The sequence below is a fragment of the Camelina sativa genome, chromosome 6 (genome assembly GCF_000633955.1).
Source record: "Camelina sativa cultivar DH55 chromosome 6, Cs, whole genome shotgun sequence".
NCBI classification, from domain to species: domain Eukaryota; kingdom Viridiplantae; phylum Streptophyta; class Magnoliopsida; order Brassicales; family Brassicaceae; genus Camelina; species Camelina sativa.
This window is the reverse complement of record NC_025690.1, coordinates 15,126,736-15,142,820: the sequence shown is the minus strand read 5'-3', so window position 1 is coordinate 15,142,820 and position 16,085 is coordinate 15,126,736. Positions and strand designations below refer to the sequence as shown.

At 31.7% G+C, this 16,085-nt stretch overlaps 3 protein-coding genes, 1 non-coding gene and 2 pseudogenes across 5 annotated transcripts; 3 read left to right on the top strand and 3 right to left on the bottom strand.

The window, feature by feature from the left end:
• Positions 3,122 to 4,181, bottom strand: LOC109125293. Its single transcript, XM_019226938.1, has 2 exons — positions 3,769 to 4,181; positions 3,122 to 3,681 (listed from the first exon to the last, which is right to left on the bottom strand). The coding sequence occupies exons 1-2, from the start codon at positions 3,893 to 3,895 to the stop codon at positions 3,539 to 3,541; spliced, it is 270 nt and encodes an 89-aa protein (XP_019082483.1). The 5' UTR covers positions 3,896 to 4,181; the 3' UTR covers positions 3,122 to 3,538.
• On the top strand, positions 5,492 to 6,160 carry LOC104791486 (G patch domain and ankyrin repeat-containing protein 1 homolog). Its single transcript, XM_010517395.2, has one exon. It carries the CDS (start codon positions 5,605 to 5,607, stop codon positions 6,007 to 6,009), a length of 405 nt encoding a protein of 134 aa, XP_010515697.1. The 5' UTR covers positions 5,492 to 5,604; the 3' UTR covers positions 6,010 to 6,160.
• Positions 6,186 to 6,257, top strand: TRNAC-GCA. Its single transcript has one exon. It is a non-coding gene; the product is annotated as a tRNA-Cys (tRNA).
• LOC104791485 (probable sucrose-phosphatase 3b) lies at positions 6,288 to 8,811 on the bottom strand. 2 transcript variants are annotated; one of them, XM_010517393.2, is made up of 8 exons: positions 8,540 to 8,811; positions 8,181 to 8,260; positions 7,677 to 8,081; positions 7,382 to 7,576; positions 7,005 to 7,295; positions 6,733 to 6,922; positions 6,612 to 6,658; positions 6,288 to 6,516 (listed from the first exon to the last, which is right to left on the bottom strand). In XM_010517393.2, the coding sequence occupies exons 1-8, from the start codon at positions 8,703 to 8,705 to the stop codon at positions 6,427 to 6,429; spliced, it is 1,464 nt and encodes a 487-aa protein (XP_010515695.1). In that variant the 5' UTR covers positions 8,706 to 8,811; the 3' UTR covers positions 6,288 to 6,426. The 2 variants fall into 2 exon arrangements, with proteins under 2 accessions (XP_010515695.1, XP_010515696.1); XM_010517394.2 differs by lacking the exon at positions 8,181 to 8,260 and having other exon boundaries at positions 8,540 to 8,626.
• LOC104699086 lies at positions 11,401 to 12,350 on the bottom strand (annotated as a pseudogene).
• LOC104699085 lies at positions 12,376 to 13,893 on the top strand (annotated as a pseudogene).

Below are 16,085 nucleotides of genomic sequence, written 5' to 3'. Positions count from 1 at the left end.
TTTTTTTTTTTTTTTTTTTTTTTTTTTTAGGAAAAAAACTAATAAAACCGAAATTTACCCTAAAATAACCGAATTTATCCTAAAATAACTGAAATAACCGAAACCGAAAAAACCGAAATATTTGAAATAAAACCGAAAAACTCGAAATTATCTCTAAGTAACCGAAAAATCCGATTTTTTCATGTTTTTAATCAAATTTCGGTTAATTTCGATTTTGAAAATTTAAAACCGAATTAACCGAGAAACCGAAATATATTTCGGTTCAATTCAGTAAGATTTTCAAAACTCAAAAAAACCGAAAAACCGAAATAACCGAACCGAATTCACCGAAATAACCGAAGTCTCAGGCCTAGTAAACCCTTTTGTTCACTTCTCATTATTTTAGCCAATTAGAATCTGACATGTCATAATTTATTTAAGAACCTATTCATTCACCTTCTTATAAAATAAGGAAATAAAATCTGTAAAATTAAAAACTTAAACTGCTTATTTATAAACCAAAACCAATATATAATTTCATTCTAATTGTAAAATCTAAACACTAACCATCTCATTTGTAAACCCAAACCGACATATAATTTCATTCTAATTGTAAAAACTAAACCCTAACCATCTTATTTCTAAACCAAATCCGACTATAATTTCATTCTAATTATAAAATCTCAACCCTAACAATCTCATTTGTAAACCTAAACCGACATATAATTTCGTTTTAATGGTAAAATCTAAACCCTAACCACTTCATTTGTAAACCCAAACCGACATATAATTTCGTTTAATTATAAAATCTAAACCCTAACCACTTCATTTGTAAATCCAAACCGACATATAATTTTGTTTGAATTGTAAAATCTAAACCCTAATCACCTTATTTGTAAACTCAAACTGATAATTGTAAAATCTAAACCAAACCAATATTTAACTTTCCTTAAAAAAATTATACAAAATTTGTTTCCTTAATTTGTTTTGTTTTTAATTTAATTTTGATTTATTATTTTAAATAAAATATTGTATAGAAGATTATGATTATGATTCATCCTAAGAGTGAACCTAAATATTTTCCATAAACGAATGTGATAGATGAAAATAAACGAAAGGAAGAAGAAACTGCTTTGGAAACTTCTCCGTTAGATGCGAACTACAGAATTTGGCCAATCTTGTGATACGGAAGATCTTACAAATTCAATATTAGATGGGAGTTCTCAATAAATCTCTTTTATTTGTCTTTCTTTTGGACAACCATATGATTGTTTCATACTGTATGCTTAATAAATTTTTCGTAAAATATAAAAAATATACGTCTATATGAATTTGATGCGTGATATTTTTATGGATCGTGGCATTTAATAGATCAACAGACATTTATATTTCAGACAGCTAGTTGGTCTATGACCTGGACACATGCACGTAATAAAACTCAAGCCAATCTGAAAATTAATAAAATTTGCATAACACTAATTGTAGTCACTGGAGTATACTATATATTTCCTCTATTTAACCTGAGACATAAATTAAAATATATGACATATCTAAGTCAAGTTCTCTACTCTTTGCTGGCATGCATGAGCGCCTGAGCGGTGACAATTGTATAGTAAACAAACTTTTGCTACATTATTACAAACTTAATACAAATAAATATTTCAATATATAGCTGAAATAGAAACATATGTGTTTAATTAGGTTAATAAATGTATAATTATAGTCTTCTTCTACATGACTAAAAAACAAAACTGATCTCAGTCATGTATGAAACAAAACTGTTGATAAGAGAGAAGCTAAGCTTCATAAAATACACACAAGAGAAATAGTTTCCAAAACATTGGGCCGTACGTGACTTAAACTACCCATCATCGGCCCACTAAATACGTGCCTCGTAAAAACATGTTCATGGCCATAAACGCAAACATGATTATGAGTTTTATATGACTTGTAACTACGACAAAGGTTAAGATGGTGATGAACTCCTTTCTTAACGAGAATAAGAACCTTCTGTTCTTTACACTCTGTTTATGTCGTCATCCTCACTTTACATTCTCATTGCAAATAGTAGTATATTATATACGATCTTGTTGGATAAAATATGCATGTCGTCACGTTGTAATCGTCAGAAGATTAATTATATTTTAAAAATCAAAATGACCAATTCCATACTCTCGTAAGCCACATTTAATTTAGCCAGTGACCCTTCGGGAGTTGGTCACCATAACCTTTTTCATTAACGGTTATTTTAAATCCCAAATCTTTGAAAAGATCTTTAATGTTTAATACACTCCCAAGTCCCAACTCCCAAAGTCTTGAAGGCTCTGCTGTGGCTTTGCTTCAGAAAACATATTAGTTGCATAAACTTGACTTTGTGATATTGCTTTCATACGTTACTGCAAAGATAAGTTAAAGTATTTAAACCTTGTTTTATAGTTAACTGTTTAAAAAGGTATACTTGCTTCAATATTATCAGATTTGTGGTGAAGGTTTAATTCTCGGGAGACTCGTCTTCTTTTGATTTTTTAAAAAATTGAATCCAGAAAAATTGTGTAAAAGTAAATCAGTAAATTACTAACTGAATAGAGAAAAGTTATGTTTGACTATCAAATCAGATCGGGAAGTTTGCACGGACTAAATAGTAAAAAAACAATATTACCATTAATCAAGATTATTAAAAGTTAAATATAATTAAGTCAGTAAGTGTTGAACGAAAAACACAGTAGCTTAATGGTTGTGAGTTCCATACGCAAATACGCACATATGTGCGCACATGGTTCGAATTCCATTACAACTAGGATGCAAATAGTACAACTAGGAGGCTGATATATACAACTAGATGTTCAATTTTTTTTTAAAAATTGTTAGAAGAGCAGTTTCGTTCTTTCATTAGAAAAGGGATAGTGAGAATAAGTGGAGTAATGTAGAATGAAATTGAAATAGAAGAGGCTAGAGAAATTTTAATTCACTTTGCACAATATGGAAGGTAAAAAAAGAAATAACTTGAGTGAGATAAAAGGTTTTTATTACACTAGGTTAAAAAATAAAATCATCAATTTTAAATATAAAGTAAAGGATCTAAATAAATAATATTAATTACGTCACCAAACATAATGATAGTTTATGTATAAAAAAAACAATGATAATGGAAAAAGTTGTAATTAAAGAAGAGCCAGCACAACATATTCCATACAGATACAGTGTTGTATTGAATGGTAAACCCTTTAATTAAGGATTAGGCTAAAATCAAAAGAACAAATGATTTAAGAACAAAAATATGTAAATTAGGAATCACCAATATGTATTTACACAAAACAATTATTTACAAGTAAGAAACCCCTCAAGAAAATTAAAAATTTAGAAAAAGAATTGACCCCCTGGGGAAGAAGACTTTGATGAAGGTTTTTTTTCCCCAGATTCAGATTCATATATGAGAAAATATAAAAATAAAAATCCGAAAATTAAATAACGAGTTTTTTTTTTTCAAATCACAAAAACCCCCAAAATGAATAATTTACATAATAATTGTACAAAAAAAAAAACAAAAACCTTTGGAAGATCAAATAGTTGCCGCCATCTTGGCATTGGACGATTTGGATTTGGAAGAGTGTCTCCGGCGATACTCTTTGTTATTCCCCGAAGGCTCAACCACATCCGCCGCGAATCTCACCTTCTTCTTCATCACCACATTTTTCTTCGATCCTGTCACCCATTAACCCCAAAAACATTTAAAAAAAAAAAAAGAACCAGAAGGGATGGAGAAAAACAATGGTGGGGGGGGGGGCGTACGGATTTCGAAATCGAACTTGTCCATGTAATCGGAGAGAAGACGCTTGTGAAATTGACTCGCTAAGAAGACAACGCTTCCTGAGACGGCGAACACCGCCATGAAACCTAATGAACTCTCCATAGACATATCTTTTTTAGGCAGGTAGGTAGGGGTTTTTTTATTATTATTATTATAAAATCTTCTTCTGTGTAAAAAATTAGTTAAAAATATTGGGGCGATCGATCTGAATTGCTACGGTAAAAAAGGTAAACAATTTAATGAGAAAGAGAGAATAAGAAGAAGAAGGAGGTGATGGGATCAGGGGACATGATCGGAGAAGAGAGACGAAGAAGGAGAGAGGAAGACAGAAACGGAAGAACCATTTCCAAAATAAAAATTACAGAGAGGAGGACGAGAGAAAGAGATATGGTGGGTTTTATTAAATTTATACACACAAGACAAAACACAACACAACACAGCCTTTTTTTTAAAACTTTTTTTTTGTTTTTTAATTTCTTTTTAAAAGTATTTTTATTTGGTCAACAAAAATAAACAACTCTTTTTTCAAAAGGAGATCATTTTATACAGTCGATGCGTCATAAATATACAACTAAAATCCAACTTATTAACTACTTCCAAATTTGTTTTCATATAACTTTTTTTTGGAATATTATCTATCACTATACTTATATTTTTTTTTGTTTTGTTTTGCTAATAGATAATGAAACAATGACAATACTAACACAAATCAAATGACTACAAACCTCCTATCAAACTATCAACTTTTCAAGTTCTTTGAGTTTTTGCAAATTGTAAAATTCGTATTTTTCAAATTTAATCTTTCATTATGTATAGAAATTTATTATGTATAGCAATTATTCCCTTTAAAAAGTAAGACATTTTTTCAACTTTAGTATTTAACTATACATAATTAGGTCTTCTCTCTAAACATTTCATTTCGCTTTTTTTTTTTGTTTCTTACCTTCAAATTGTTGATATAAGGCGGGAATCCTCGAAAAAAAACTATATATATTTTTTAATGTACATATATTAATTTATATTTTGTTTTCTTTCTACCATCAACTTGCTTTTTTTTTTGGTCCCATTAGTGACATTTATTTGGAAACACACAAAAAACTATTTAAATCCAGAAGCTTGTACAAAATGAGATAGATATAGAATAAGACTATAACTGTCAAAGTCTTATATACTCTAGAATAATTTCATATTTTGTCCAATGAGTGAAGGTAAGGAAGTGTGCTTTCTATATNAAAAAAAAAAAAAAAAAAAAGTCATCTGATTTTCAATAAGGATAACATAAAAATAATAGCCAAGATAGAGAGATATGGTTTGGTTTTTGAGATTTGGTTCCAACAACCTCTATTACGGGTTTACTGACAGGTGGGGTGGGTTCGTTCTGATTTTTTTTTTCTTTTCTCTTTTTTGAAACTTGTCTGTTTGGGAAAAATATATGAACCAGAGAAAATAAAATATCTTTTTTTTAATTAAGAAATTATGGAATTAATATTTGAATCGGTTTTATTTTTTGTTAACTAAATAAACCAGTTTCTAATTGTAATGTTCTGGTTTGAGGTGGATTGCATCGGTTCATTACATTCACAATTCACAAACTAATGACCTAATTAAATTTATTTGCATCAGTCGAATTTTTAATTAGAAAAGGTTATAAAAAGAGGCCGAGTCCTTTTNATTTTCTTGAAGGTTTTTTTTTTTTTTTTTTTTGCGCAATTTTTCCTTAGCTCATCTCATGGATTCCTAGAACCCTTAGCTTCTTAGTCTTGGTTTGTACTTCCACGATTGTTTAGCGAGAAACTGGGACAAATATTCAAAGGAGGATGAAAACAGAAAAGTCTCAAAATAGTGAAGAGTTGTCCACAGTTATGGGAGAGTCCTCTGGATCAAGCAATCCATCGGCTGCTATCGATTCATCTAACATCGGTTTTCAGCTCCTAAAGAAGCATGGCTGGAAGGAAGGTACTGGTCTTGGAATCGCTGAACAAGGTATATTGGTGCCTCTACAAGCAGAGCCAAAACATAACAAAAAAGGACTAGGATCTGAAAAACCAGCTAAGAGAAAAGCGGCGGCACAGCCTCGGGTTACAGATTCTGAAGCAGTATCAAAGACGACGAACAAGAAACCCTCTAAGAAATTGCGGAAGACGATCCAACACGAAAAACTTTTAGCGGAAAAAGTATTTGAACGAGCCTTCCGCATGGAGTTCTGGCCTGATAATGTATAACTATATATTTTCTCATTATTTTGTTCTAGTTTACCTTAAGAAGAGATATTCCAATCGCTTATTTTTGTACTGCATAATCTGAAATACTCTGTTTCCTATGGCCTAGTTCTACGAAGAAATACGAGGTTTATAACTTTAAAGTTAAATAGTTTTAGATAGCCATGGCTTACAACATTGGGTCCATAGCTCAGTGGTAGAGCATTTGACTGCAGATCAAGAGGTCACCGGTTCGAACCCGGTTGGGCCCTCATTTAGTTATTTGTTTTTTGGAAGAAAACTTTGCCCAAGTATTATTCTTCTTTGGAGATTACCAAAAAAAGTTCAAAACTTATAATGACTATATGGGGGAAAGAGAAGACAAATATTGAAGAATGTTCATACCATATGAGAAAGAGAAGAAACAGTCTCCAAAAATATTCAGAGAATCCAACGACTGTTATCATCATCCTTCACCTCTGCGTCCTCTGACCAAATCTGGTTCACCTTCTCCCACACCAAATCTCCTCCCTGCAGAGATTTCAAATCATTTTTTTTCTTTCATTCAACTGTTCAAGATACTAAAAATCAAAGCTCATTTGATTTGAATTATAAGAATCTGATACCTTTGAGGTGAATTCAACAGTTGTTGTGCAGCATTTACGTTCATCCTCTGCCAATAAAAAACAAACAATTAAAGTTATTGAAAAAATCATATTGCAAAAATGTAATGCCGTTTTTTCTTACCACATTGTTCCCACTTAGCAAACTTCACTATACATTTCCCAGGAGTGTTGTTGTCTGTTACCAGAACCTGATCTACCCAAACCCAAAATTTCTTCCCTCTTTTGTCACCGTAACACATCTCCACCTCATCAATGGTGTCTCTTAGAGATTTCTCGGCACCTGATGGATGTACAAAGACAGCACCTTGGTGCTGAAAATGTTATAAAGAAACAGAGAGGAATTAGTCCGAGGAGACATAAATATAGATTCCATTTTGCAACTAAATTACTCACACATGACTCTTTGAAGCTGGCTATGTAAGTCTCATAGTTGTTGATCTCACCGCGTCTCAATCTCTCGTAGAACAAGTAAAACCTCACAACCTCTTGACCAGGATTCGCAGTATCCCTCTTGCGTTTCAAGAACTCAGAAACGTCTCTTGGAGAAAGATTTGGACCAAGCTTAAAATGACCAATGGCTTGAATAATCCCATCCGCACACCTTTCAGTTGAATGTATAACCTTTGGATTGTCCAAAGCATTTTCAGAACGCCACTTCAATAGCTCTTCTTGGGAATTACTCACCTTCACAAAGCACATTGACAAAAAAAAAACAAGTCAGAGCTTTGTTAAGAATATAGAGACTGTGATGACTGATGAGTGAACATTACCATGACACCGTGGACATCAGGAATGCTAAATAGTTCAGCATCGTGTTCAGAGTCACCACAAGCAAGAGTATTAACCGGGAATATTCCTTCAGCCTGCAGCTTCTTGAGAAGATACTCGAGGGCTTCTCCTTTACCTGCACCTCGCGGTATAACATCCACGTTCTTTCCCCAACTGTAAATTATCTTAACATCCAACTGTAAAAAAAAGTAAAGTAAAGACATTACGTTTCAAGTAACAAAGATCCCACAAGAATTAGAAAACATAAAAAAAGATAATAAGTAATAAACACTTAACGCCACGTTTCTCCAGCAATTGTGATAGTTCCTTGGTCAATGCCTCACCTTTACCTTCATCAATGTAAAAGCTGACCTTGTGTAGCCTCTGCTCAGTTTTTGGCTGAAGAGTTAACTCAGGGAACTTTCTAGTTTCTTCCAAGACTATTTCCCGGTTCCATTTATCACTGTTCAAAGTTTCAACCCAAGCATGATCAGGAACCATGGAGTTACCAAACGCTATCTCGGTTCCTATTGATGTAATGATGATATCAGGGGTCAACAAAGGTTTCTCTTTTCTCAATTCTTTGTAAAGAATTGGTGATCTTGCTGTTGAGAATACTAAAAGAGAGTCACGGCGATAAGCATCTTCCCACAATGAATTGAACCTGAGAAGAGAGAGGTTCTGTTGATCTTGATGATCAACCTGTCAAAACGTGAAAAAAAATCACATCAAGAATCATAATTGTTTCATTTGGCTGAAGAAAAAAACAAAAGAGAGAGTTACAGAACCATCTCCTCCTACCATGGTATGATCAAGGTCTGAGACAATCATGAGAGGAGGATGAGAAATCAAACGCTCCATAGTTACTATATTACTCTGTCCTGTACAGAGGCAAGAGGGTTTTGGCATATGGGTTTTGTTCTTTTAACATTAAAACAATTGGTAAAGAAGAGAGCCAAACAAAAGTAGATAAGAAGCAGGACAAGATTCTATTTACAAGTTGAGATAAAATGTAGATTCTATAACTCATGTCTAACTAAACCCAGTTCAATAACAGATTAAAAAAATTCGATTTTGATACCAATTCCAAGCATCAAACAAGATGAAACCCCCATTAAAACGTTTCTAAGTGAGGAGATGAGTGAGAAGGATCTGAAAACCTTGTGTAAATCGCTTCTTCTTCTTCTTCTGCAAGTTGAGAGAAACGAGAAAAAGGTTCTCTTTTTTTATTTTTGTTTTTGTTTTTGTTCTTTTGTTTGCTTTCCGGAGAAGAAGAAGGAGAAGGAGAGAATAACACTCACACACACTATTCCGCGTGTTGGACATATAGCGATAGTTCAAGGACCACGTAGTTAATGCCGCCCCATCCACCCATAAAGCCAAGATCAACGGTCAGGATCATTCGAGCATTAAAAGAGGAAAAGAATATTTGTTTCTCTCTTGTTCGTTTCTGGTTTAGTTCAGAGTATCTGCAATAGAAAGATTGGGTCTTTTCAACTCCAAAGTCAAAAAAAATTCTTTTAATAGACAAAGTTTCAAACTTTAGGTTTCTTTAAAGATAGTGAACATTTTGAGAGGGTTGTGATAATTGTGTCTACTAAACTTGTGGGCAGTTTCTTTAAAGCATAGTACAAGTATCACTTAGAAATTAATTGGCCTTGGGAATCTGTGGGGACGCTATTGGAAAAATTTCGTAATTTAAAGTGTCTTGATATAATAACTACATTAAGCTTTTTATGGCTATGGAAATTTCCAAGAAGATGAGAAAAGGAAAAAGGAAGAAGAGGGAATTAACATTATTGCATGAATCATAATGATTCTCTTGGGCCGAGTAGCATAAATTCAGACTGTTTGTATACTTTTTTCCGTTTTAGAAAAAACAAACTCTATATTATTATTTTTAGTTTATGCCGTTCAAGTTTTACTTATTTAATATGTTTTATTTACAACATTAATCCCTAACAATTTTTCTAAAACAACATTTTGTAGAAACTAAATTAATGTAACTATTTTAAATCTATCTAATTTGATACGTTTATTATCATAAATAGCTGGACAACATCTATACGATTTTTCCACAAACAACTCTACACATTAAATTTTTAATCCCATAAAAATCTTTAAACCTATTTTAATAGATCTTTAGAGAAAAAATATGTTAGTTTCCCTAAATTATCTTGACTTAATTAATAGTTTTCATTTAATATTTTATACATTTATTGAAGAAATATACATAATATTAGCTTAAAATCGAGAATAGAAACAAACAATATCTCCAATTTCCTAAACAAAGGATAACAAAGAGAACAAGTAAATGCTAACAATAAAACGTGCAATCAAAATCAAATCTTTGTGTTAAAAACTTAAAATACTTATATCAAAAATAATTGTTCGACCAATGATTCTACAAATATGACTATCATATTTAAAGTATATATATATATATATATATATATATATTTAGCATTCATTTTAGATTGCAAAAAGATTTGATCACCACAATATTCTAGACTTTTTTTAAAACATAAACCTAACTATTACTACCTCTATAAATAATCTTTCACCAAATACAAAACAAATTAGCATATCAATGTTTTATCAATATAACGTTTTTTTGGCATTAGTCCCATATAGGATGAGTTAAGTAGAATTGTTATTCTCTTTTAAACACCTTTAAATGTGTACCACATAGCAAATATATTACTAAACTATACATATACCACATGTTGTATCACTTCAAAAAAATCCTATAATTTCAATACTATCATTAAAAACCTCTAAAATCTTATAAAATTTAATATAATAATAAAAATATCCTGTGGATGAAATTCTAAAATTTAAAACCTTAGAAAATAATTGAAGAAATTAATTATTAACTAATTTCATAAATTAGAAAATTGTCATATGTGTTTGAAATTTATTAACTTGCATATTCTACCCACATATATATATATATATAGATATATCTATATATATAGATGCACTGCATAGTAACATGATCTGTTTACTTTTATAACAATGAATTTTAATTGATAAATTAAAAGTGAAAATAATTAATTTTTATATACATTAAAAACATAAAATAACTATTACTTCTCACATATCTCTATATGATTCTACATAAAAAAAACACAATCAAGCGGTGTACCGCGGGTCAAAACTTAGATAACATAGTAACATTTATATTAAAAAACAAAAAAAACTTAACCATTTAATTTAAAATCATATATGAACATTAAAATCGTCCCGTAAATTCAATAAATAGTTATATGTATATAATTTAAAAATTAATAAAACAACATCAAAATAACAAACAAATATAATATACGTATTTAAATATTTAAAATTTTAAAAATATAGTCCCACGGTGTACCGCGGGTTAAATCCTAGTTATGTATACAAAGTTAAAAACTATTTAATGTTTTAAAATTTCCATAGGCTTGTTGTAGTTAATTTCCTTATTTCCATCAGCTTTTAATTTCCAATTAAAACGAAGAATAGGACATTATCATTATTACAAGGAATAGGAATTATCAGTAAAAATTAACATACAGTATATTTTTTATACGCTAGTCTTAATTTTTTCTTTCTGGTATACTTTAGTCATTTTCCGCCTTAATTAGTCAACATTAAAATTAATAAACGATTGCCAACATTTATAAAATCTGATATTTGGATCTCATATATAAAATTGATCGAGATTTAATCTTCCCAGACAAAGGGAGGAGAGAACATGTGAAAACAACTCTGAGTAAAAGAATTAGCCATATGGATGATATGTACTACCATCATCAACCTTGAACACTGCCATCATCAACCTTGAACACTACCATCATCAAGCTTGATCACTCTAAGTCTCTAACAGCGTCGCCTTTGATCATTGCATAATTCCAAAGTTTATATATATTATTATTATTATTAGTGAAGTAGGTATAATTCTTCGAAAGTCCATAGTACTCGGAACTAACATCATCATCCTTGACTAATCTCTCATCTTCTTTCGCCACTCATTCCAACATTATCAATGAAGTAGATAGAACAAAATGTACGTAAAACAAATGTCCCTAACCACAATGAGTGCCTTGTCTTCCAAGGAACTAACCTCAACCCATTTTGCCCACTCTTCCTCCATCTTGTAAACCTTTAAACCAACGGTCCTCTCGATACCAGCTTCCTCTAGGCGAAGTTGATTAATAATGCATAAATCTCCACAATAGTCCGCGAATCTCTTGTCTTTGCAACATTCATATCCGTAGTAGTCCATTGGAGTTGAAGGTGTGAATTTAACGAGGCTGAGCTGTGATAAATTCATCCACCAAATTGCGCCGGTTACATGTAAGGCTTATATAGACTTGTCCTCTGTGAAGTATAATGTCCGAGAAATCTTCACCTTGGTTTTTGATTTTTGTCCAAATTCCACTTTCTTCTCCACTCTTGCAGTACCAGATTTTCTCATCGTGGCCGATTGCGAAATACATATTGTCTAGGAAAACTACTCTAGACAACATATGTGATGGTCGTTTTCTATGGTTCAAGTCTTCAATGAATTAGTCATCATATACATGAATCTCGTACGATTTGCGAATCTCTGAAATCCCAAAGTTCAATAGGTCTAGTGTTCGGCGCCGGCGGCAAGAGGTGATGAGCTGGCGAGAGAGAGGAGACCAAGAGACTAGTCTTACTTGATTCAGAGACTTTTCTGGTTCTGATCAGCCACCCTTTGTTAGAACATGAAGAAGGGACAGTTACACGGAAGAAAGTAGTGGGAGAGAGATCAAGAGTCTATATCTCCTCGTTGGAGGAAGGAAGCTTGCGTTGAAAGCTGTTCGATAGACCCTGTTTGGTAGAAGTCGCGGAACGCCAAGATTTACAGATGCTACGGATACGGAGGACGTCGACGTTGGATTGAGAAGCGGTTTGCAGTAAAATCGATGAGTTCTTCAGGTAATCAGACCACTCAGGTTTGTCCATCTTTGGATTAATCGACGAGAGAGCAATGGACGAGCTCTCTCTGTTTTTTTTTTTTTAATTACTTGTCTAAAAAAAAGTTCAAAACAGAAACCCTAAGATTAAAACATCAAAAGTATTTATATTCGATATATCTTAACCTAGAGAAAAGATAAATCCCGAATCTGCTGAGTTAGGGTTTCCTTTTTCTTGTTTTTTTTGGCGAATAATAAATAAAGTAAGTAGAAGTTTAAAATATAATAGTGAGTTTTGTCATTAAAATTACATACACATTAATTCGAGACACAAATTTGTGAAACCATGGGAGCGTGTTCATCAAGTCTTGCGATTGTGCATTACCAAAAAAAAAAAGTCTTGCGATTGTAAAAGTTTTGAGGAAAAAGAAAAAGATGGCGTTACCAGAGATCCCTGAAGAGGTGTTGATCGATATCCTAATCAGATTGCCGGTGAAATCTCTGATGAGATTTAAGTGCGTCTCAAGGATATGGCTTTCCCTTATCACCTCTCGATACTTTACCAACCTTTACCTTAAAGCCTCATCACGCCGACGCGTGTTCTTGTATGCGAAAAAGCAGAGCGAGTATGCGTTGCTCACATCATCGACTCATGATCACTCGGACACAACATCTGTCTCTGTGTTTGACCAAGATTGGAACATGCCGGGAATGGAAGAGCACTTCTTGAACGCTGATCGTGGCTTGGTGTGTTTCCAAGCTGGGACGAGAGTTCGAATTGGTAACCTTAACACAAGGCAGCTCGTGGAATTGCCAATTGTTATGAATTCTGAAGGAAAAGGTAACGATCATGTATTGTACTATTTAGGACACGATCCTGTTCATGACGAATACAAAGTTCTTAGCATAGTTTGGGAGCTCGTCAACAAGGAACGTATAGTAGTGAGATCAGAACATCGAGTATTGGTACTTGGAGCTGGAGCATCATGGAAAAAGACTAAATGCCACATTACCCATAGACCCTATATAGCCCATTATCCTCCTCCCCGCGAGGTATCTCCATCAACGGTGTTTTGTATTATAGGGCTTGGACTAATGCACATAGATATGTGCTTATGAGTTTTGACTTGAGTTCTGAAGAGTTCAATTTGATTGAATTACCCTGTGACGCTGGCATATACCAGAGATTCTTTTGGGGGTGTCTCATGAACTACAAAGGAAAAGTAGCTGTTTTTGATTGTAATAGTTTTATTGGTGATTCTATTATAAATGTTTGGGTAGTTGAAGATGCCAACACGAGTCAATGGTCGGATAAGAATAGTTTTGTTTTGCCAACTCTTAACTTCTATCTTGGAGATTGCTTAGCGATAGATGGCACATGTGGCAGTGGCAAGGTTTGCGTTAGAAAGATAGATTACTGGTGGTCGAATAAACAGCCCTCACACTTTTTTATATATGATTTGGAGAGGAATGAGATAACTCGAAGGCCTGATATTATAACTGGTAGCTTCAAGGATAGCTTCAAGGATACCAATTGGTCGCAGTCAATTTTTTGGAATGATGTTGAGAGCATCATGTACTTGGAAATCTAAATTTTGTAATATGTTATATATATAAAAATTTATTTGAATAACAAAGAGATTTTAGGCGAAGTAATAAGCGCCACTCGAACCAGCGAACTCTACTCTTTTGCGAGAGATAGTAACATCATGTACAAGACCTTAGTCAAATTCCGATTGTTTTAGTAAGATACTTGAAAACAATTAAGCACAATGAAACTCACTCTCTGTCTCGCAATAATCGAGGATCCTCAATATGAGTAGGCCCAAACTACAAAACTTTATGATACATAACCTGATAAGGCAATGCATGAATTGATCAACGAAGAAGAACAGTAAAAGTAATTAAGATGAAAGTTGACGTTAGATACTAACAACATTCATATACACTATACATAACATCTAGTTTATAGTTTAGTAGAAAATATCCCACGCGATGCGAGGTTTATGTATGTATTATTAACTTGAAATATAAATGAAGTTTTTATTCAATTATATATGAAATATATAGATGTAATTATTAATATATGTCTTAAAAAATAATATTCATAATACTACGATTAACCTACAATTTATAATTTATATATGTTATATAGTGTTTCATAGAAGGATCATGAAAAAGAGGAAAGTTAAAGTAAATATTACTAAATATTTTTGATTACAATGTATTGTTGAAATTATTTAAACAGTATGTTACTATAGTAATACGACCATTACTTATATCAAAGTCAACTATATATGGTATTTTCGTTAAATAGTTAAGATAAACTATATATATATATATTTTTATATATTTTTTATATTTTTTGTTTTTTTTTGGAAAATAAAAAACTGATATATAAGTAGTCTAGAAAGAAAAGTGTAAGATCTTACTTATTTTTTTTTATAGATAATTTTATGTCTTCCTATATATTAATTTTATTGTCATCATCTAAAGGTAATAGTTAAAAAAAAATAGTTTTATGTATGATAAGTCAATTTTAAAATAATTTATTAAAACAATATCACAAAAACAAATACCTTATACTATAAGTTTAACCAGTTTTTATAAAAATTCATGAAAATAAAAGTGTGTGAAATTTAATATAATTTTTATTTTCTATATATTGTCTCTATTTCTAATCATTTTAATATAATAGTATGATTAACAATAAATTAAAATTTGAAATTATTGTTTTATGTTATATCATAGGGTGATAAAGCAATTATGTTATGATACAATTATGGTTTTTTAATACATATAATTTAAACACAATCAAAATGTAACTTATAAATTACTATTAAATAGGAATTTGAGTTGTGTCTTTAATAAAACATATATGATTATTGATTATAATGTGGGTTTTTATATATTAGAAAATCTTTTATATTAAATTAGTCTATCATAAATTAATTTGGTTTCAGTTTTTACTTTGAAATGTATGAAACCATTTTATAGTAATACCTTACTTTGATATATAAATTATGTTGTTTTATATATTAATTTTATTTTCATATTTTTTTTTTCAGATTTTATTTTTATATCTAAAAGTAATAGTTAACAACAAATAATTTTATAACATGATAAGTCAATTTTAACGGGGTATCGCTGCTTCGTAGATGGATCTTGGAAACAGAGTGATCCGCTTGCTGGTGCGGGATGGGTTTGTTCATCGTTTCAGGACCCGACGCTGACTAAAGGAGCTACTAATGTATAACGAAGTCTCTCCCGTTTATATGCCGAAGTAGAAGCTTTCATTTGGGCCATACGGTGCATGATCGGTCATGACTTAAGAGATGTGGCATTCTATACAGACTGTTCAGACTTGGTGAATATGGTGTCTTCTCCTTCGGACTAGCCAGCTTTCTCGGTGTACCTAGACGACATCATGGTAGACAGAGCAGAATTTTCGACTTTCTCGTTATCTCTTATCTCTAGAAACGCAAATGTAAGTACGGATTCTCTGGCATGCCAAACGCATACCTCCCCGCATCATGTTTTGTATGTAAACAATTTCCCTACAAATTGGCTCGTTTGAGCTAATCTTTTGTTGACAAAAAAAAAAGAAGTCAATTTTAAAATAATTTATTAAAACGATATCATAAAACATATATCTTATACTCTAAGTCTAACTAATTTTTTATAATAATTCATGAAAATAAAAGTGTGTCAAATTTAATCTACATTTTTTTTTCTTCTATAAATTGTATCTATTTCTAATCATTTTAAAATAAATAGTATAATT